This window comes from Macaca thibetana, chromosome 15, assembly GCF_024542745.1.
Source record: "Macaca thibetana thibetana isolate TM-01 chromosome 15, ASM2454274v1, whole genome shotgun sequence".
In the NCBI taxonomy this organism is placed as follows: Eukaryota; Metazoa; Chordata; class Mammalia; order Primates; family Cercopithecidae; genus Macaca; species Macaca thibetana.
Genome location: NC_065592.1, coordinates 63,138,494 through 63,160,476, shown reverse-complemented (window position 1 = coordinate 63,160,476; position 21,983 = coordinate 63,138,494). Strand labels below are relative to the sequence as shown.

The following is a 21,983-nucleotide window of genomic DNA, read 5'->3' as shown; positions in this document are numbered from 1 at the left end:
GCTGAGTGAAGAGTTTTTAGACATACCAAAAGCACGATCCATAAAAGAAAACGTCAGTAAATTCGACTTCATTAAAATTAAGAACTTTTGCTCTTCAAAAGACACTACATAGAAGATGAAAAGACAAGCCATAGAGTGAGATGAATATTTAAAAACCATGTGTCTGACAAAAGTCTTATAGCTTGAATATATAAAGCACGCTGAAAACTCAACAGGAAGAAATTAAACAATCCAGTTACAAAATAGGCAAAAGACAGGAGCAAACATTTTACCAAAAAAGGATATATGGATGGCAAATAAGCACATGTAAAGATTTTCAACATCCCTATTAGGGAACAGCTAAAGTAAAAATTAGTGAAAATAGCAAGTGCTGACCAAGGGGACAGGGAAACTGGATCTCTCATATATTGTTCATGTGAATATAAAATTCTACAATACAGCACTCTGAAAAAGTTTGTCAGTTTCTTAAAAAACTAAATTTACCATACAACCCAGCTATCGCACCCTTAGACACATCCCACAGACATGAAAATATATGTTTACCAAAAAAACTTGTACATGAATGATCAAAGCCCCTTTATTTGTAGTAGCTGAAAACTGGGAACCACCAAAATTCTCTTCCGTAGCTGAACAGCTAAACAAACTGTGGTACATCTGTAACACAGGAAACTTCTCAGCAATAGAAAGGAGCTAACTATTGACGTATACAATACCATAGCTTTCTGACCTCAAATTTCTCATCTTGGATTGGGAACTAGGCTTTCTTTCTTGCCTTCTGCATTCTGTGTTGCTATTTAAGTGGAATTTCAAGATCACAAGGGATTGTTGGTTGTTCTACATGTTGCTGGCTACATTGTTGGTCACTTTTGTATGGTCTCTGAATTTCTGCTTTCACTTCATTTTTGGCCTCTGACAATTTCGCTTATATTTTTTGCCATGTTAGAAATACACTGTAGGTGTGTTTGTTTCATAGTATGAGAGTTTTCTTGAGTTTGTGTTCAGTAATAGTACTGGAAACAGAAGCCCACTTCTTTGTAATTTAATTTTAGCTACTATTAATTTGATACCAAATCTGGTGACTGGTATTAGTAATTCAGTTGGTAGTTGTATTTTGGATTTTTTTTTTAACAGTGCTCAGTGCATGGCTGATACTTAAATACTAATTGAATCTTAATAAGCAATTAAAAATTTATATGCCGGTTCTGAAGATAAGTTTAAATGAAGCATTTCAAAAATATTTTGAGAAATGAAACATTGTTAGGATTTTATAATTTCTGAGACTAATCAGTTTAAAAGAAAACCTTATTTTAGATATAGACTTCTGGTGTATGTGTTGATCGGTTTCATGACTTTCAGGTGATTTGTTGCTGGATTGGGATCTTTTAAAAAGTTCTTTTTCAAATAAGAAATAATTTTCTAGATTGAATATATCTATGTTTCCCAGCCAATAAATTCTTAAACAAGGCTGGGCACTGTGGCTTACGCCCATAATCCCAACACTTTGGGAGGACGAGGCAAGTGGGTCACTGGATGCCGGGAGTTTGAAACCAGCCTGGATGGCATTGTGAAACCACATATCTACTAAAAATACAAAAACTAGCTGGGGGTGGTGGTGTGCACCTGTAGTCCCGGGTACTTGAGAGGCTGAGGCATGAGAATCGCTTGAACCCAGGAGGCGGAGGTTGCGGTGAACTGAAATTGTGCCACTGCACTTCAGCCTGAGTGACAAAGCCAGACTCTGTCTCAAAAAAAAAAAAAAAAAAAAAAAAAAATCTTGAGACCACATGTTTTACTACTAATATATACATTTTTAAATTGGTGAAACATTTTAAAACAAAAGTCAACAAAGGCTTCATTTTGTTCAGCCTCCATGTATTAGAGTGCCATGAAGAAAACATACAGCTTCAGGAAGTTATTTTATTATTGTCAGCCTTATTTTTGGCTTTATTTGTCAGAAGGCTATTAGCTTCATTTGTCAGCATATAATAGAGTATTTGAGAAAAGGGCCTATATTTTCAGAGAATAAGTTATCAATTATTCACATTTTACTTTTGTTACTGTTATCATATTTACTCCTAAGTTTTTAAGCTGTCCCTAGATTAAATTTCTACTTCTTTGGAGTTGATTTTGTATCTGTATCTTCTGCCTGCTAGTTTAAGTTCAGTGTATGTAAGTACATTTGTAAGTTCTTGGTATCAGTTATAGAATTTTATCATCTAGAGTTAAAAAAAATTTTTTTTCAGATTTTTTTGTGAGAGACAGTCTTGCTATGTTGCCCAGGCTGGTCTCAAACTCCTGGCCTCAAGCAGTCCTCCTGCCTTGGCCTCCCACAGACTTTTTAAAAAAATTCTGCATAAACAATTGTATTTTTAAGTGAAGAAATGTTATTTTTATTAGTTCACTTGATCTTGTTATTGAAGAATAATACAATTATTATGAAACCTTCAAATTTAGGACTATTTTCATGATAAGAATGCCAAAAAACCAACTTTTCAAAAGAAGAATTATAAGATGCAAAAGAGTTCACATACAGCAGTTCCTACTAGAGGTAAGAATGTGTATGCAATTAACAATATGTCTTTTAAAAATTAAATCTAATTTTTCAAATACTATGAACAATATTATTTTTATATAGTCAACAGAGAAAAATACAAAAATATAACTGCCCAGAAATCAAGTAGCAATGTTATTTTATTACGAGAACGGATTATATCCTTGCAACAACAAAACAGCGTACTTCAGAATGCCAAGAAAACAGCAGAATTGTCTGTTAAAGAATATAAAGAAGTTAATGAAAAGCTCCTCCATCAACAGCAAGTATCTGATCAACGATTTCAGACAAGCAGGCAGACAATAAAGGTAAAGAGAACTTTAAGATTGAATAATTGTATACTATATTGTAAAAGTGGATATTTTGTTTTATATGAATTGTTTAGTTTATATTTGTGTTAGGCAGGTCTATGAGTTTTAAAAAATCCCAGGCACTGTTTACTAATATAATTAGTTTAATTACTGGACTTCTTTAATAAGGCTCATATTAAAGGATAACATAGATGAGGGAGGGAACTCTGAATCAAAAAGACACTTTACTAGCGTTCCTGTTCCACTTAGTTTTTCTCATCTTTGAAATATTTTTACATGTTTTGTATTGTGTTACATCTTAGTTTTTAAAAGCAGGCTTCATATATATAGAGAGCTTACCCATTTCCCTATGTTTGAAACTTTGTGTTTATGATAAGTTACATTATTAAACTAATATATTAATCAGTTACTCTTTGCAAATACTAGTATAAAATGTGAAGATTTTAATATAAGTATCTATTTTAATGTATTCCAGTAACCTATGCATGGTTCTTTTTACTCAGGCAAATAGTCACATTATACCTTACTCCTGGTAAGGTAATCTTAAAGCATAAGTTTAACTTACACTTTGAGATGAACTTAAAGCAAATGAAAAAGAAAAGATTTTTTGTTCTTTAGGTCTCCATTCTTTATGTTATTTGCTTGTGGAATGAATGATTTGTTAGAAAATTATTTTGCAGAGAAAAAAATATTTCATTATATTAGAAAACAGTATTTAAATCACTGTCACACATAATTTTAAGTTACACTTAAATTCTCTAATATCTAGTGCTTTGATTCAAACAATACATATAAACATTTTAATGGTGAAGGATTAGTGTTATGACAGTTAAGAATTGTGTTCTGACTTTATTCCCAGAGTAGCCTTGTACCCAAACCTTAACTGCATTCCAGCTTACACCAGAAGTTTCTGGATTTTACAGGCTTGGCCGTTGGAAATGTGGCAATGGGATACCAGATGAGACTGAGCTCTATGTTACAATTTAGACACAGTCACTGATACCACAACCACTGTATAGGAACCACATTTCCCAGAATGATTTCATCCCATATATATTTTACTGGCTAGTATTTTCTTTTCTTCTCTTTAATATCCTCTCTTTCTTCTCTTTCCTTTTCCTTTCTCCTACTCTTCCTTTCTTTCTTCTCTAGTTAAATGACATTGTTTTATATCTCACCATGATATTATACACTATATGTATTCCTAAGTCTTTTTTTTTGTGCAAATAGCAAAGTGACATGAAAGAACATTTTTTAAAAGAAAGAAAAAATTCTCAGCTTTAATTGTTCAATCTTATTACACAAAAAACAATTGAACTTTTCAGTGTTCTCTTAAATAATATACTAGACCACAGGCTTTTCATAAGAGTAAATTCTGACATTGTCAGAGGAAAATTATAAAACGTTAGCGTTGTTATAAAAACTATTTTACTTATTCTCCTTGGAAGAGGAATTTTCTTCGTTGAGAGTTTGAAAAGTAGTGGTATAGTTACTTCTTGGGAGTTTCTTAAATTACATACACTATGAGAAAAATAAAAATAGTACACTAGGGATTCAACTAAAAATCTGTGTTAGACATACTTTTTTTTTTCCTTTTCACAACCAATTTTAATTTCCTTTCTTATAATTTTTGAGATGCCATACTTGGGTAGTATCAAGTAAGAAATCCACATTTTAGCACAGATTTCAACTACTTGTAAAGAGAAAATTAGGAGGAATAAAAAGCACTTCAGTTACTATATGGTTCATGTGCATTTTAGAGAGAGTATGTTATAGATGATCAAATGAGTTACTTTAATATGAATTTCTCCCTGAAGCTACTCTCAATTCTAGCTATTTCAAATCTTATCTATTCTAAGGTAAATATCTTACTTTTGCTACTATGTTATAGGTATAACTTATATTTCATTGTTACATGTAATTTTATTTTTAATACAGATTTTCTTTAGATGATAGAAAGGTCCAAGAACATCTAATATTCAAAAAGTACTTCAGGAAAGAATAAGAATCAGAATTTAGAAATTTTCCATCTCAAAAATCGCTATGAACTCAAATAAATGTAATGAGTGATTAACTAGAATTAGATTTAATTCGAATATTCTGTACATAGGGAGAAATAACTGATGTGGTAACTAAGAATTCTCTACTGATAAAGTAACTCCCCAAGTATTACATAGATACAGATAAATTATCTTTAGTTAATACATTGGTATAGACTTTGTGGGCTCTCACATAATAACTAAAGCTTGGGATGGAAGATGTCAAGATCCCAGATTCTCATCTACTGAGAAATTCTTCAGGTTACCAACTTGAGGATTTGGGTAGCATCTGTTGATTTCTGTGATATTTTTAATAATGGAACTTAGGAAAACAGATTAAGTTCAGTCTTTCTTTTCCCGCCTATTTATGGTGGAATTCCTGTATGCTCGGTAAATATTCTAATTTAATTATTTTGTATCTGTTTCTCGTGATTTTAAAACCCCCAACATTTTTTTTTATTCCAAAGTATTGAATCAGGCATCAACAGGTTTTGAACTTATAGGCCTTGAATTTATTGTGCATTAATAAGTAATATTTAAGATAGATTTCAATATTTGGGCAGGCTTCATACTAAAAATATTACTTTATATTCAGGAAAACTTTTCAAAGACTTTCAGCTTTTTCATATGTAATTAAAAGTACCATTGTTTGTTAGGAGGTTGAAAAGAGGAACACAAAGTATTCTTTGGCATTTTTTTCCCTATCAGTTTCATTGCATTGTGTTTTAAACCATTATAGAATTTCCTCAACAAAGCTTAGAAAAAGAAATATGAACTGTATAGGCCAAACCGCTGAAGTTTTGGAAGAAAATTTTAACCAAGATTATAGATTTTTTACATGTTTAGATTGAGCTGTCATCACTTTAACTGTATTCTTTTTTTTTTTTACATTTTGCCTACTCTAAAGATATGTATGACATATAGATAGTATTTTACAACTATGAGCTAAATAGTATACTAGGTAAATGACAAAGATTTGTGATTCCCAAAAGCAGGTACTGTAAATATCAAAGTAAAATATTTTAAACCTATTTTGAAATGCACTATAGCCCTATACTAAGCATTATTCTATAGATGGAATATATAAATAGCCATCAGCTATTTTCAAGAAAAATTAAGTATAAGTCTTGCATTTGTTCAAAATATATATCTGTTGCCACAAGTAAAGATATGAGTAAAAAACATGCTAGCCCCATTCTTCAGAGCTCCCTTTTAATATGAGGAAAATGTTATACACATACAATGTTTAATTTTATAGATTTATTTATGTTTCGCAGGTCATACACTAATTTAGACAAAAAGTAGGAAAAGAATGATATTTTCTCAGACTAGGCATTCAAACATGAGAAATTAACTTTGTTTTCTATAAAGGATTTTTGCAAAGTTAGGAGATACAGAAAAATAGAAAGCACATATAAGAAATACCCTTATACCCTTTAGAAATTAACATATATTCTTCCACTGTATATTTTAAAGATAGAAAATGTGATAAATAAAGCTAAATTTTTATTTAATCATTATCTACAGCCCCATCCTCTTCTACTCATCTCTGGAGACACTTTCAGGTGTTCATGCTAATTTTCCAATAATTTAAAAAAATTGCTACACACATATGTACATTGATAAATAATATACAGCATTATTTTTATTGCAGTATAGTTTTTGTTCGTTTGTTTGTTTGTTTTTGAGACGGAGTCTCAGTCTGTCACCTAGGCTGGAGTGCAGTGGCACAATCTCGGCTCACTGCAACCTCCACCTCCCGGTTTCAAGCAATTCTTTTTGGCTCAGCCTCCCATGTAGCAGGGACTATAGGCAAGCAACACCATGCCTGGCTAACTTTTGTGTTTTCAGTAGAGTCGAGGTTTCACCATGTTGGCTAGGGTGGTCTCGATCTCCTGACCTCACGTGATCCACCCACATCAGCCTCCCAAAGTGTAGCCATTGGGTCCTGGACTTTTCTTTACTGGGAGACTTTTTATTAGGGCTTCGTTCTTGTTACTTGCTATTGGTCTGTTCAGGTTTTGGATTTCTTCATGGTTCAATCTTGGTAGATTGTATATGTCTAGGAATTTGTCTATTTGTTCTAGATTTTCCAGTTTATTGGTATATAGTTGGTGATAGTAGCCACTAACAATGCTTTAAATTTATGCAGTATCTGTTGTAATATCTGCTTTTTCACCTCTGGTTTTATTTGTCTTCTCTTTTTCTTGGTATGGTTAAAGGTTTGTATATTTTGTTTTACTTTTTGAGAAACCAACTTTTTGTTTTATTGATTTTTTTCATATTTTATTCATTTTAATTTCATTTATTTCTGCTCTGATCTTTACTATTTCTTTTCATCTACTAATTTTGGGTTTGGTTTGCTCTAGCTTTTCTAGTTCTTCAAGATGCATCATTAGGTTGTTTATCTGAAATTTTTCTTCTTTTTTGATGTAAGCACTTTTAGGTATAAACTTCCCTCTTAGTATTGCTTTTGTTGTGTTCCATAGGTCTTGGTATGTTGTGCTTCGATTATTTGTTTCAAGAAATTATTAAATTTTCCTCTTAATTTCTTGTTTCTTAATTTCTTCACTTGTCGTTCAGGAACATACTGTGTAATTTCCATGTGTTTCTATAGTTTCCAAAGTTCCTCTTGTTATTGATTTCTACTTTAATTCCTTTGTGATCAGAGAAAACACTTGATACAATTTCAACTTTTTTGAAATTTTTAAGATTTGTTTTATGGCCTAACATATGGTGTGTTCTTGAGACTCATCTATATGCTAGGGAGAGAATGTGTATTCTGCAGCTGTTTGATGAAGTGTTCTGTAAATATCTATTAGGTCCATTTGGTTTATAATATAGATTAAGTCTGATGTTTCTTTGTTGATTTTCTATCTGGATGATCTGTCCATTGCTGAAGGTAGGGTATTGAGATCTCCAGCTATTATTGTATTGTCATACTGAAGTCTGACTTTCTCTTTAGTGCTAACAGTATTTGCTTTATATATCTGAGTACTCTGACGCTGGATATATAGGTATTTATAATTGTTATATCCTCTTGCTAAATTGGCCCCTTTATCAATATATAATGACCTTCTCTTTCTCTTTTTATATTTTTTGTCTCAAATTTTAAAAATGTTATAGAAGTATAGCTACTCATGTTCTTTTTTGGTTTCCACTTCATGGAATATCTTTTTCCGTCCCTTTATTTTCAGTTGTGTGTGCATCTTTATAGGTGAAATGAGTTTCTTGTAGGTAGTGTATCATTGGGTCTTGTTTTTTAATCCATTCAGCTACTATGCATCTTTTGGTTGGAGAATTTAGTCCATTTGCATTCAGTATTATTATTCATAGACAAGTACTTGCTACTGCCATTTTGTTATTTATTTTCTGGTTGTTTTGTGGTCCTCTCTGTCTTTCATCCTTCCTATTTTTCTTTGTGTAAAAGTGATTTTTCTGGTAGTAGTTTTTAATTTCATGCGTGGTGTGTGTGTGTATATCTGTTGTAGGTTTTATGATTTCAGGTTACCATGAAGTTTGCAAATAATGCTTTATAACCAATTATTTTAAACTGATGACAACTAAACTCTGATTATAAAAACAATAGACAAGCAAAGAGAAACCTAATACACACTCTCCATTTTAACTTGATCCAATCCCCCACTTTTAAAGTTTTTGTTGTTTCTATTTATATCTTTTTTTGTTTACACATCACAATTACACTGTTATTCTGTATTTGTGTATGTACATACTATTACCAGTGAGTTTTTTTTTTTTTACCCTCAGATGATTTCTTACTGCTTATCTACATCGTTTTCTTTCAAGTTATAGAACTCCCTTTAGCATTTCTTGTAGGACAGGTCTAGTGTTGGCAAAATTCTCAGCTTTTGTTTGTCTGGAAAAGTCTTTATTTCATCTTAGTGTTTTAAGGATATTTTTGATGTAGGATAAATGTTTTTTTCTTTAGCATTTTGAATATGTCATGTCACTCTCTCCTGGCCTGTAAGGTTTCCACTGAGAAGTCTGCTGTATTAGAGCTCTTTTATATGTTATTTATTTTCTTTTTCTGCTCTTAGGATCCTTTCTTTATCCCTGACCTTTGGGATTTTGATTATTAAATGCCTCGAGGTAGTCTTCTTTGGGTTAAATCTCTTATTTGGTTTAATTCTATGACCCTCTGATACCTAGGTTATCTATGACCTTCTGATACCTAATATTAGTATCTTTCTCTAGATTAGAAAAGTTCTCTGTTATTATTTCTTTGAGTAAACTTTCCATCCTGATTTCTCCCTGTCCCTCTTTTTAAGGCAGTAACTCTTACATTTGCTCTTTTGGGGGCTATTTTCTAGATCCTATAGGCAAGTTTTATTCTTTTTTTTCTTTTATTCTCCCCTGTGTAGTTTTAAATAGCCCATCCTTAAGCTCACTACTCTTTCTTCTCCTTGATCAAGTCTGCTGTTGAGAGACTCTGATGCATTTTTCAGTTTGTCAGTTGAATTGTTCAGCTCCAAAATATCTGATTGGTTTTTAAAAATTATTTCAATCTTTTTGTTAAATATCTCTGATAGGATTCTGATTTTTCTCTGTGTTTTCTTGGTTCATTGAGCTTCCCCAAAACAGCAATTTTGAATTCTCTGTCTGAAAGGTCACATATCTCTCTGTCACCCTGGTATTAGCTACGAGTGCTTTATTTAGTTCATTTATTGAGGTCATGTTTTCCCGAGTGTTTTCGATGCTTGTGGATATTTGCTGGTGTCTGGGCATGAAAGTGTTAGGCATTTATCCTAATCTTTGGATTCTGGGCTTTTTTGTACTCTTCCTTCTTGAGAAGGCTTTCTAGATATTCAAAGGAATTGAGTGTTGTGACCTAAGTCTTGGGTCACTGCAGCCGCATCTCCACTAGGGGATACCCTAATCCCAGTAACACTGTGATTCTTGCAGACTTGTACTGCCTTGGTGGGCTTAGGTAAGATCCAGGAGAATTCCCTGGATTGCCAGACAGAGACTCTCATTCTCTTCCCTCACTTTGCCCCAAACAAAAGGAGTCTGTCCTTCCATGCTGGGCTGCCTGGAGTTAAGAGAGAAGTGACTCAGTCGCTTCGATGTCCACCACTGCTGAGGCTGTGCTAGGTCACCCCTGAAGCTAGCAACATATTGGTTATTGCCCAAGACCTGTGGCAACTAGTGCCTGGCTACCACCGATGTTTATTTGAGGTCCAAGGACTCTTTAGTCAGCAGGTAGTGAATCGTGCCAGAACTGGGTTCTTCTGATTAAAACAATGTATTTTTTCTCCTTACATATTAAAATCTGTATTGCAAAAGTACACATCAAGGGATAGAAATAGGGTAAGGCAGACTATATTGACTTACTCTTCCAGTTTGAATAATCAGATTTTTGACTTAAAGGTGTTACTCATAATTTAATTGAAACATATGAAAATGAGTCCCAAATTTTAAGGCTAATAAGATGTAAATGCTCTCTTTTTTGTTCCAATAATATTACTTAAGTGTATTTTGGCTGTGGATACCTCTTTCTAGTAACATGTGTGTCATCCTAAAGATTAAAACAGTATTAGCTCACAGAGACAAACTACCAGAATCCATATTATCAAAGAAAATGTGGCCATTATCCATAGCACACTTTTTAGAAAGTCTGTTGAATGTTTTATATTAGGCACTAACTATGTATAAAACTTCAGCTGACAGATTTTGCTATGGTTTGAATATGTCCTCCAAGTTTTATGTGTTGGAAACTTAATCCCTAAATTCTTATGTTGATTAGAGGTAGGGTAATTAGGATTACAAAAGGTCATCAGCAGGGTCCCCATGATGGAACTGGTAGCTTTATAATGGAGGAAGAGAAACCTGAGCTGACTGGCACACTCTTGCTCTTTCACCAAGTAATGCACTCTGCCATCTCATGACCTGGCAATAAGGCCTTCACCAGATGCTGTAACCATGGTCTTAGACTTCCTAACCTCCCAAACCATGAGCTAAATAAAACTCTATTCTTACAAATTGGCTAGTTTGTGGTATTCTGTTATAGAAATAGACAACAAACTAAGACAGATGTCACATGAAATTTTTGTGGAGTTATACATTCTGTATAGCATATGTTCTAAAAAGCTCTCTCCTGAAATAATGTCTCTAGAGAAAACAGAATAATCTTTATCATTCATTTATATATGAATGGATGAGTTATTTTATTGATTATCTCTCAGTATTTGTTTAAATAACAAAATTGATTTCAAGAGTTGTATTATTGCTACCGACTGAATTGTGTTCCTCCAAAATTCATATGTTGAAACCCTAACTCCTGGTATGATGGTGTTGGGAGACGGGGCCTTTGGGAAGTAGTTAGATTTAAAGGAGGTCATGTGGGCCCTCATCATGTGATTAGTGTCCTAATAATAATAATAATAAGAGACACCAGATTCCACTCTCTCTTCCATAATAGGACACAACAAGACACCTGGCATCTGCAAGCCAGAAAGTGATCTGCCGCTAGAACCTGACTATGGTGACACCCTGGTCTTAGATGGCTAGCCCTCTAGAACTGTGAGAAAGTAAATTTCTGTTCTTTTAGCCACCCAGTCTGGTGGTTTGTTTTGACAGCCTGAGCAAACTAATATAGATTTTGGTGCCAAGAATGAGGTGCTGCAGTAACACATCAAATGTGGAAGTGGATTTGGAATTGGGTAATAGCTAGAAGATTTTTGAGGTGCTTACTGGAAATACGTATGTTAAGGGTGATTCTAGTGAGGTCTCATATGGAAATGAGGAACACGCTACTGGAAACTAGAGGAAAAGCAATCCTTATGATAAAATATTTGTTTTTAAAAAAACCTTGGATTGGCTGAATTGTGTTCTAGTGTTTTGTAGAAGATACAACTTGTGAGTGATGAAATTGGTTGAAATTTCTAAGCAAGCATTACAGGAATGCCTTGATTTCTCCTGATTGCTTGGTTAAATGTAAAGGAGAGAGATAAATTGAATAGAAATTGTTAAGCATAAGTATACCACAACTTGGAAGATATGGACATTTTTCAGCCTACTGATAGTGCAAATAATGAGAAAGGTTGTTTTGAAGAGAACATTAAGAGTGTGGCTGTACAATCATTTGATGAGGAGATTTGTGTGAATGTGAACCAGGGACCTAATCCTTCTCAACAGAAATCAGGAACAGAGATTGGATTATGCCAGGAGCAACCAGCTGGGTCTAAAGGAAATGGAGAAATAGACAATGAAGGAAAGCTGTCAAACTTCCTGGATTTTCAGGATGGGCCAATAGATCTATTTAACTATAAACCTGCACAATCCTTCAAGAAAAGAGAAGGACCCCAAAAGCAATTCACATATTGCCATATTGCCACTCCCATCATGGGCCCAGAGTGCAAAGACTCAGGGATTAGGGCTACCTCCACATTGGTTTTAAAGAGAAAGAAACTATATAACTTCCAAATTGTAGTGAGAAATAGAATTTTTAAAAGTGTAAAAAGTAGACTAATCTCCATTAATCTAAAACTATTTACTGTTTCTGTCTTATTTTGATATTCTTCCTACATCTTACATATTGTTATCTGAAGGAGCTAAAGTTCAAAATTTTTGTCATGTTATATTTATATCCATGTATACATGTATATAATATATATACATTTTATATATATAATAATTTTATTTGAGTGATTAGAATATTTTTTTTTTATGAACTCTTGTTCTTTTCTTGGACATTAATTTCTTCTTTTATATCTTTAATCATTTTAAACAAGCTTATATATTCTTTCAAGTCACATGTTCTTGAGGTTCTAATCTTCCTATTTATTTTTTCTGCTTACTCTCAGCTGGGATAGGATGTTTCTACATGTTTTTACAATTTTGATTTGCAGCTCAGCTTTAGTGGATGTGTTTTTCTCTGTGATAATTCCTTGAACCTTGTTTTTGGGGAGCATTCATCCAGACTGTTTTCTGTTTGCTTTTGCTACCCACCACTACTTAATATTTATTCTCAGGGTAGTAAGATTCCTGACCTACGCTGAAAAATTCAGATTTCAATCCACAAGAGGTAAAGTCACAGACATAAACATTACCAGTAGAGATAACTGAAAATTTTTGTACTCTCTCCTGGTCCCAATCAGAGACGTATTTCTTTATTACCTTTCTAACCTAGCAATATTTTTTAGTCTACCCTTGAACTGGAGTTGCAGCACTCCAGAGGATTCTCAAATTTGGCCTCTCCAAGCCCAAGGTCAAAGTTTCAGCTCCTGCTCCCACAATTCCTGAAGTTGCTGGCCCTGGTGATTTCCATGCAGCAGGTGCTACCAAACATCCAGTCACATGCTCCCTGCTCTGCTGCTGGCTGCTCTCCATAGGTGACTATAATCCCAGCCCTTGAGTCACTTTTTTTTTTTTTTAGATTATTCAGCAATACTTCAAAAAGAATACTTGATATCGTATATTTTCTATGTGATACAGAGGGTTTTCAGGTTATATTGTCTTCCAGACTGCCAATCTTTAGATAGTTTTAAAAATTTTAACTGTATTTCCTATCAAATATGATATCACAGATTGAACAAAATATTTAAAATTTCATGAGTAAAGAGTACAGTGGGTGTATTATAGCCTATAAATCTCACATGAACTTTCAGTGGCTGTCTTCTTTTTTTTTCTAAGTTAATTACTAGAAGAACAAAGACAAATCATACTAATACATATAGGCATAACAGTTCAATACTATTCCAATTCCTTTTCCCACTTAGTATTTTCTTTACTTCATGATTCTGTGTATTTGGAGGCTAATGCAATTAAAACTACCAACATTTAAGGATTGATCATCGAGAATATTATTGCCCTTAGTTGGAGTAAGCCAGTGTTGGGGCTCTCAATGGTGGAAATATCACATCTGTACCATAGTAGTCATCTTTCCTCTTGTCTCAGATTTCCAAATTTGGCTGCATAGTAACCCCTTAAGATCATTATTTCATTCATCAAACATTGATTGGGTATCTTCTGTGTGCTAGGGTCCATGAAGGATAATGGGAACACAACAGTGAAATAGACACAGGTATGGTTTTACTCTCATGGAGCTTATTTGTCGTAAGAGACAGAATATAATAACCATGCAACAGAATAAGTAAAATAATTAAAGATTACAGAGAGTGCATTGTAATTAAGGATAAAGGAGAGAAAGGTTGGCTTTAGATCAACCTTGGTCAAGGAATGGCATTTCTGAGAAGGTAACATTGGCACCAAGGCCCAAAGCATGAGAGGTAGTATAACAAAATTAGCAGAATCACTTTCAGGTTTATTAGGAGTCCTCTTGCACTTTTCAACCTCATGAGTACACTGCCCTGCAGTACAGAAGAAGGATAATAAATATTAATGGGGAAAAGTTACTGTAGACAGATTATGATAATAATAATAGTGAGAATAGCTAACCTTTATGTGCTTAGTGCTTACTACATACAGGGCATCTTCTAAGCACTTTATGTGCATTCATTCATTTAATTTTCACAACATCCCTGTGAGATGAGATACCGTTTTTATCTCCATGTTACAGAAATTAACTATACAAGTTCGTATGCCTACTGAATGACTCAGCTACTGATGCCTTCTCAAAAGTTTATTTTGATTTGTTGTATTTATTTTTTGAAAAAGCTGATTTTATTTTTCAGTAATAAGATTAGGTTATATTTGCACAGTGGAAGCTTTTGCAAACTGGGTATTTTTCTTATTTGATCTTCATAACCTGTGATGTAATTATTCTCATTCAAAAATATTTCAGTTGAAATCTAGAGAGTTTAGTTAACTTGTCCATGTTTATTTCAGTAGTATGTTTTAGATCTTTTGCTCAAATTCCGGTGTTCTGACTGTATTATGCCTTCTTTGCTATGCAATGTTTCAAATAAATGCATTCTCAAGGTCACAATAATACACACATAGGAAGGAAAGTTATTTTAGTGTTCTAAAATCAGAATAGCATATATATTAAATGATTAAAAACTTTAATCATTGGATGATCTTTGTTATTTACTTTTTTAAAAAAACATATTCATTTGTTAATTTATTCCAGCTCATTCCTTGAAAGATTTGAGGCAGTTAGTGTCTATTATCATGAGTTATTTTTATAGAACCTTTGAAAATACAGAAATGCTCTAGAAATATCATCAGATATCACATATTTGGCTTTGTATATTTATATAGATGTTTTAAGTAAAAATACCACTTTATAGTAATAATTAAAAACAAATCTGCTTAAAACTTATTATCTGAGCCAACTGTGGAAGTAGTCAATAAAAATATACATAAGCAGATTCATAGTAGCAATACCTTATTGATCTGAGCTTGTCTTTTCTCAACAATGCTAATACATAAGACTTCTCAGCTATAACAGAAGTTCCTGGAGACTTCTTAGCTATAACGGAAGTTCCCTATGATAGTTTCAAGAATTGTTAACGGAAGCTATTGTAGACTGTGGCAACAGTTATATGTCTATGTTCGCTACAGCTGTGATTGTTGCTTAAAGTACACATGGGAACATTCTTCAATTAATCATCTTCAGAACAAGGGATATCATATGCTGGAATGTATAAATAAAGTATTTGAGTATGTATTTATATTTCATATCAAATTAAATTTAGGGCACTTAGAAATATCATGACATTTTTGTGACACTTTAAATTTGCAAAGCATTTCACATTCACAATTTGAGAAATACAGAATATCCATGAGTTAATTGGATAAGAATTATTATCCTATTTTTATATAGAAAGAAAAGAGACTGCATGAGTAAATGACTTATCCATGGGTCGTGGCTAGTAAGTGGTAAGTCTAAAACTTGAACCTTGTGTTCTGACTATAGAGTCATCTATCTCTAATCATCCTGCACAGATTTTTAAGAAAATAAAAATACCGACATATTTTACATTTTACCACTTATAGAATTTTTTCAAAATTATATTAAAAATATAATAATTTGAGGCCGGGCGCGGTGGCTCAAGCCTGTAATCCCAGCACTTTGGGAGGCCGAGATGGGCGGATCACTAGGTCAGGAGATCGAGACCATCCTGGCTAACACGGTGAAACCCCGTCTCTACTAAAAAATACAAAAAGCTAGCCGGGCGACGTGGCGGGCGCCTGTAGTCCCAGCTACTCGGGAGGCTGAGGCAGGAGAATGGCGTAAACCCGGGAGGCGGAGCTTGCAGTGAGCTGAGATCCGGCCACTGCACTCCAGCCCGGGGACAGAGCAAGACTCCGTCTCAAAAAAAAAAAAAAATATATATATATATATATATATAATAATTTGACCCCAAAATTTTAGATTCATATATAGTTATGGTTAGCCAAGCAAAAGAATTTTAATGCTCTTACTAGTTTCATTTGAATGGACATTTAATATTTGGCAAAAAACTTCAACTTCAGAATATGGCTTCTGTGATTTCCATAGCTAAACACTGTGAACACGTATTCTGAAAACTGACCATATCGTGTTTGAATTGATTGTTCATCTATCTGAAAGTATGAAGTTATTGACATCCGTACTTGTATATTTAATCTTTATTTTCTAGTCAGATTCTATAACTTTTAAATATACCTAATGTAAAATAAATGATCTCTTCTCATCAAGTGTGTGATTTTATACATCTCCTAAAATTCTCCCTAGACTGTTTCTGAGAATCATATTCCTATTCCAGTCTGTGTTATTATAGCTGACTTAAGATTTCCTATAATAAACTACTCTTTTCAATTGTCACCCATTAGTAATTAATATCACTAATATTACCAAAATTACCTATCTTTTAAATCATACTATTTGAAAACTCTCTAGTATTCTGTCACACCCTTTATTTACCCATTTTATAATTATTGATACATAATAGTTGTTCATATTTATAGGGTACATGTGATATTTTCTTACATGCATACAATGTGAATTGTATGCATTGTGTGGGTAATTGTAATATCCATTATCTCAAAAATTTATTTCTTTGTGTTGAGAATATTCCAGATCTTCTCTTATAGCTATTTTGAAGCATACAATAAATTATTGCTAACTGTAGTTGCCCTACTATACTATTGAACACTAGAACTTATTCCTTCTACCTAACTGTATTTTTGTACACATTAACCAGCTTCTCTTCACCCCGACTCCTGCCACCCTTTGTAGCCTCTGGTAACCACCATTGTACTTACTACCTTCATGTGATCAATTTTATTTAGCACCTGCATGTGAGTGAGCATGTGTGATATTTGTATTTCTGTGCCTGGCTTATTTTATTTATCATAATGTCCTTCAGTTACTCCCATCTTGCTGGAAATGACAGGATTTTATTGCCTTTTCATGGCTAAATAGTATTCCATTGTGTATATATATCACATTTTCTTTATCCATTCATCTGTTGTTGGATAACTAGATTGATTCCGTATCTTGACTGTTATGAATAATGTTGCAGTAAACATGGGAATAGAGATATTTCTTTGACATACTAATATCATTTTCTTTAGCTGTATACCCAGTAATGGGATTCTTGGATCATATGGTAGTTCTGTTTCTAGTTTTTTTGCAGAAACTCCATACTGTTTTCCATAGTGGCTGTACTAATTTGCATTCCTATCAATAGTGTATGAAAATTCCCTTTTCTCTACTTCCTCACCAGCATCTGTTAATTTTTGTCTTTTTGATAATAGCCATTTTGACTGGAGTGAGATGGTACCTCATTGTGGTTTTGATTTGCATATCACTGATGATTAATGACATTGAGCATTTTTTCTTATACCTTTTGGCCATTTATGTCTTTTTTTAAGAGAAATGTCTGTTCAAATCTTTTGTCCATTTTTAATTGGATTTTTTTTTTTGCTGTTGTTTTGAGTTCTTTGTATATTATTGTTATTAATCCCTTTACAGACAACTTTGCAAGTTTTTTTTTCTCATTATTTAGGTTGTCTCTGTTGATTGTTTCCATTGCTGTGCAGAAGCATTTTAGCTTGATATAATCCCATTTGTCTATTTTTGCTTTTGTTACCTGTGCTTTTGAGATCTTACTCACAAAATATTGGCCCAAACCAATGCCTTGAAGTGTTTTTTCTCAATGTTTCTTCCTAGTAGTTTCACAGTTGTGGGCTTCGTATTAAAGTCTTTAATCCATTTTGATTTATTTACCCATTCCTGAGACTTCAGTGAGCTATTAATTAACAGTCCTAGGAACATTGTTTAATGTGTAGAAGATTAAGATCTGTACCCAGCTATATCACTTACTAGGTGTAACACCTGAAGGAAGCAACATGTTTTCTAAGTGATTAATTCCTTATCTGTAAAAAGATAAGAGATCAAACAAATGTATTTCATAGGAAAACTAGGAAGCATCTTATTGAAGCACTTCTCTGCATGCTTAGGGATACTGATAACTCTTCTGCAAAAGTATTCCTCTACATTCTGTGTAAATAGTAGAATTGCTGCCTTTTTGTTTTCCATATTAAATCATTAGTTTTAAGGTAAATTTATTTTCATCCTTATGATGATCTTTTATCAATGTGAGAGACCCAGTACTTTGAAACATGAATGAAATGAAGTAAATCCAAACCTGGAGAAATTGGGGGAAATAGCAGACCACTAAAGACAAAAAGTAAAATTTATCAAGGCACCAAAAAAACAAAAAACAAAAAACCTTCAATGGAATGAATGAATGACAGCTTAAATTATCAGCCAACATGCTAAAAAATATTTGTAAGGCACAAGAAATTACAAGTGGCCTGATATTTGAAAACCATAGAGAGTGTTTAGAAGTGAAATCATACAATAAGTAAAATTAAAAGTTCACTGACTATAATTACATACAGGGAGAGAGCTTCAGAATTAGTTAACTGGATGAGGGAATTACTTGACTAGATGATAGATAGAATAATTTATTCAGAATATGGCATAGAGACAAATGAAAAACACAGAAGATATATGAGTTATGAAGGTAAAAAGAGGGTCTATCATTAATTAGGACTCCTGAAGGATAGGAGATTAAATGGTGAAAATTGTTTTTTCAAGAGATGTTAGAATGGCAACTGACTTCTCAAAAGCAATAGTAGAAACTGTAAGACAGTGGAATAGATCTTCAGTGTGTGCTGAAATAAAATGCATCATATTCTCTGTTAAAATATTTCTTAAGATGAGGATCTGCCCAAGTGTGGTGGCTCATGCCTGTAATCTCAGCACTTTGGGAGGCCAAGGTGGGCAGATCACCTGAGGTCATGAGTTTGAGACCAGCCTGGCCAACATAGTGAAACCCTGTGTCTACTAAAAATACAAACAATTAGCTGGGCATGATGGCATGTGCCTGTAATCCTAGTTACTCAGGAGGCTGAGGCAGGAGAATCGCTTGAGCCCAGGAGGCAGAGGTTGCAGTGAGTGAGCTGAGATCAGGCCACTGCGCTGCAGCTTGGGTGACAGAGCAAGACTCTGTCTCCAAAAAAAAAAAAAAAAAAAAAAGATTAGGATCAGAAAAAAAATGTCTAACCTCCAAATCTAACATTATTCTCCACTAAATTCCTCTTTAAAGGAAACTCTTTGATTAGAGTAAAAGTGATCTGAGATATAATAAAATTAAAGAGTAAAAAAAGTGATAAATAGCTTGACTTATAACTGTCTTTAAGGTTAAGCTTTAAGTATGATGCTTACTGTACATTTTGATAGATAACATATCAAGTTAAGAAAGTTTTCTTTTATTTTTAGCTTTCTTTTTTTTTTTTGAGATGGAGTCTCGCTGCTCTGTTTTCCAAGCTGGAGTGCAATGGCACAATCTTGGCTCACTGCAACCTCTGCCTCCCAGGTTCAAGCGATTCTCCTGCCTCAGCCCCCTGAGTAGCTGGGATTACAGGCACCTGCCACCATGTCTGGCTAATTTTTGTATTTTTTAGTAGAGACAGGGGTTCACCATGTTGGCCAGGCTGGTCTCGAACTCCTGACCTCATGTGATCCACCCACCTCAGCCTCCCAAAGTGCTGGGATTACAGGCGTGAGCCATCATGCCCAGCCCTATTTTTAGCTTTCTAAAAGTTTGCGGTGGTTTTGTTTGTTTCTTTTTTTTGTTTTTGTTGTTGTTGTTGTTGTTGTTGAGACAGGGTCTTGCTCTGTTGCCCAGGCTAGAGTGCAGTGACGTGATCATGGCTCACTGTAACCTCAAACTGCTGAGTGTGTGTCACCATGCCCAACTATTTAAAAAAATGTTTTGTAGAGATGGGATCTCGCTTTGTTGCTCAGGCTTGTCTTGAACACATGACCTCAAGCAGTCCTCTCACCTTGGCCTCCCAAAGTTCTGGGGTTATAGGCATGAACTACCATGCCCAGCCAGTAAGAGTTTTTAATTAAGAAAAATTGTTTAGTTAAATAACTTTTTGAAATTTATGGAGATGATAATAAGAGTTTTCCCCCAATTTACTCTGTTGATATAGTGAATTACATTAATAGGTTTCCTTATGCTGATCTATTCTTATTTTCTGGAGGTAAACTCTACTTAATGATACTGTTCTCTTATTAGATTATCTAACTGCACGATCTGTAGTGATATTCCCTGTTTCATTTCTGGTAAGAGGATTTGTGTCTTCTCTCTTTTTATTTTTCTTACTCTTGCTAGAGACAACAATTTTATTGATTTTTCAAGAGCCAGCTTTTTGTTTCATTGATTTGCTTTGTTTTTCTGTTGTCAGTTTTATTTATTTCTTGTTTTATCTTTATTAGTTCCTTTTTTTTTTGCTTGCTTTGGGTTTATTTTGCTCTTTTTCTAACTGCTTGCTATAAGATCTTAGAATTCTCTTTTCTGATATAACTGTTTAGTGCTATAAATTTCCCTTCTATCACTGCTTTAGCTGCATCCCGTATTCTTTTGATATACTATATTTTATATTTCATTACATTATTGCTTTTTAAATTTTCTCTGAATCTGCCTCTTTGATGTGTGTATTATTTAAAAATATATTGTTTAATTTATGAATGTTTACAGATTTTCCTATTCCTTTTTTGTTATCAAATTTTTGTTTTATTCCATTATGACCAGAGGCTAGTCTATGTATATTTCCAAATTTGTTGAGGTTGGTTTTATGGTCTAGATATGGTCTATCTTGTTGAATATTTCATGGGAACTTGAACAAAATTAAGATTTCAGCTGCTGTTGAATAGAGTGTTCTATAGTATTTGCTAACAATTAAGTATTTTTAATTAAGGTATGTATTTTTTTAAGTGTAGTGATATAGCACACTTAATAGATTGTCTATGAAGTCTCTCTTCATTCCTGAAGGATATAGAATTTGCAGACAACAGTTCTTTAACAAAAAAAAAAAAAGTTGTTGTGTTGTTTTGAAAAACAGTTGTGCCACTTTTCTTTTGGCCTCCATAGTTTCAGTTAAGAAATCTACTGTCATTCAAATTAGCATATCCCTATAAGTAATGCATTATTTCTGTCTGGCTACTTTCAATATTTTTTTGTCTTTAGTTATTAAAAGTTGACTTTTAAAAGTAGTCCATTACTTAAATTTTGATTTCTCCAAAAACAAGTTATTAAGAATGTATTCTATATTGCAGAGATAATATTTTTTCTTCCTGACTGATGAGACTGGAGAAACTGTCTGAATAATTAATTACTCTGGGCTTATTTCTGCCCCACTTTGCCTCAGTTCTGGAGCTTAGTGCCTAGAGTTCTACCAGGAATAATCAGTGGGGTTTTTTTTTTTTTTTTTTTTTTTTTTTTGGTTGTTGTTTGTTTCTAAGAGATATTTTTGGAAAGAGAGGCACTCATTCTGGTCTTATCTGCTTTATAGTTTCTACAAAGCCCTTACTGTTCCAATAATGCTTTCTGGACTTGTGTTATTTTTATGAATTTATTTTTATACTGCATTTGCATTCCAGTGGTATAACTACGCCTCCAAAAGTGGTACCTTTTAAACTTTTAAGATAATGCACTGTCACAATGGCTGTTAAGACTATGATTAAAAGATGGTAGGAGGAGCATTTTGAAATACGAAGTGGAATTCGACCTTAGACTATGAAGGGTAGTGAGAGTACTTAAAGGGTGGCTCTTTTTTTTTCTTTCTTTCTTTGAGACAGAGTTACACTCTCGTTGC

The 21,983-nt window shown here is 33.5% G+C and overlaps 2 protein-coding genes across 6 annotated transcripts in view; both read left to right on the top strand.

Annotated features, from left to right (window-relative positions):
- SH3GL2 (SH3 domain containing GRB2 like 2, endophilin A1) overlaps positions 1 to 21,983 on the top strand; it is a 796,347-nt gene that overhangs the window by 397,326 nt on the left and 377,038 nt on the right. The gene's annotated exons all lie outside the window — the stretch shown is intronic.
- The window catches only part of CNTLN (centlein), a 373,184-nt gene that overhangs the window by 277,385 nt on the left and 73,816 nt on the right, over positions 1 to 21,983 (top strand). For all 5 annotated transcript variants that reach the window (XM_050761625.1, XM_050761628.1, XM_050761624.1 and 2 more), the window contains 2 exons: positions 2,455 to 2,548; positions 2,636 to 2,859. In XM_050761625.1, the coding sequence (XP_050617582.1) occupies positions 2,455 to 2,548; positions 2,636 to 2,859 (318 nt within the window). The remainder of the gene's footprint in view (positions 1 to 2,454; positions 2,549 to 2,635; positions 2,860 to 21,983) is intronic.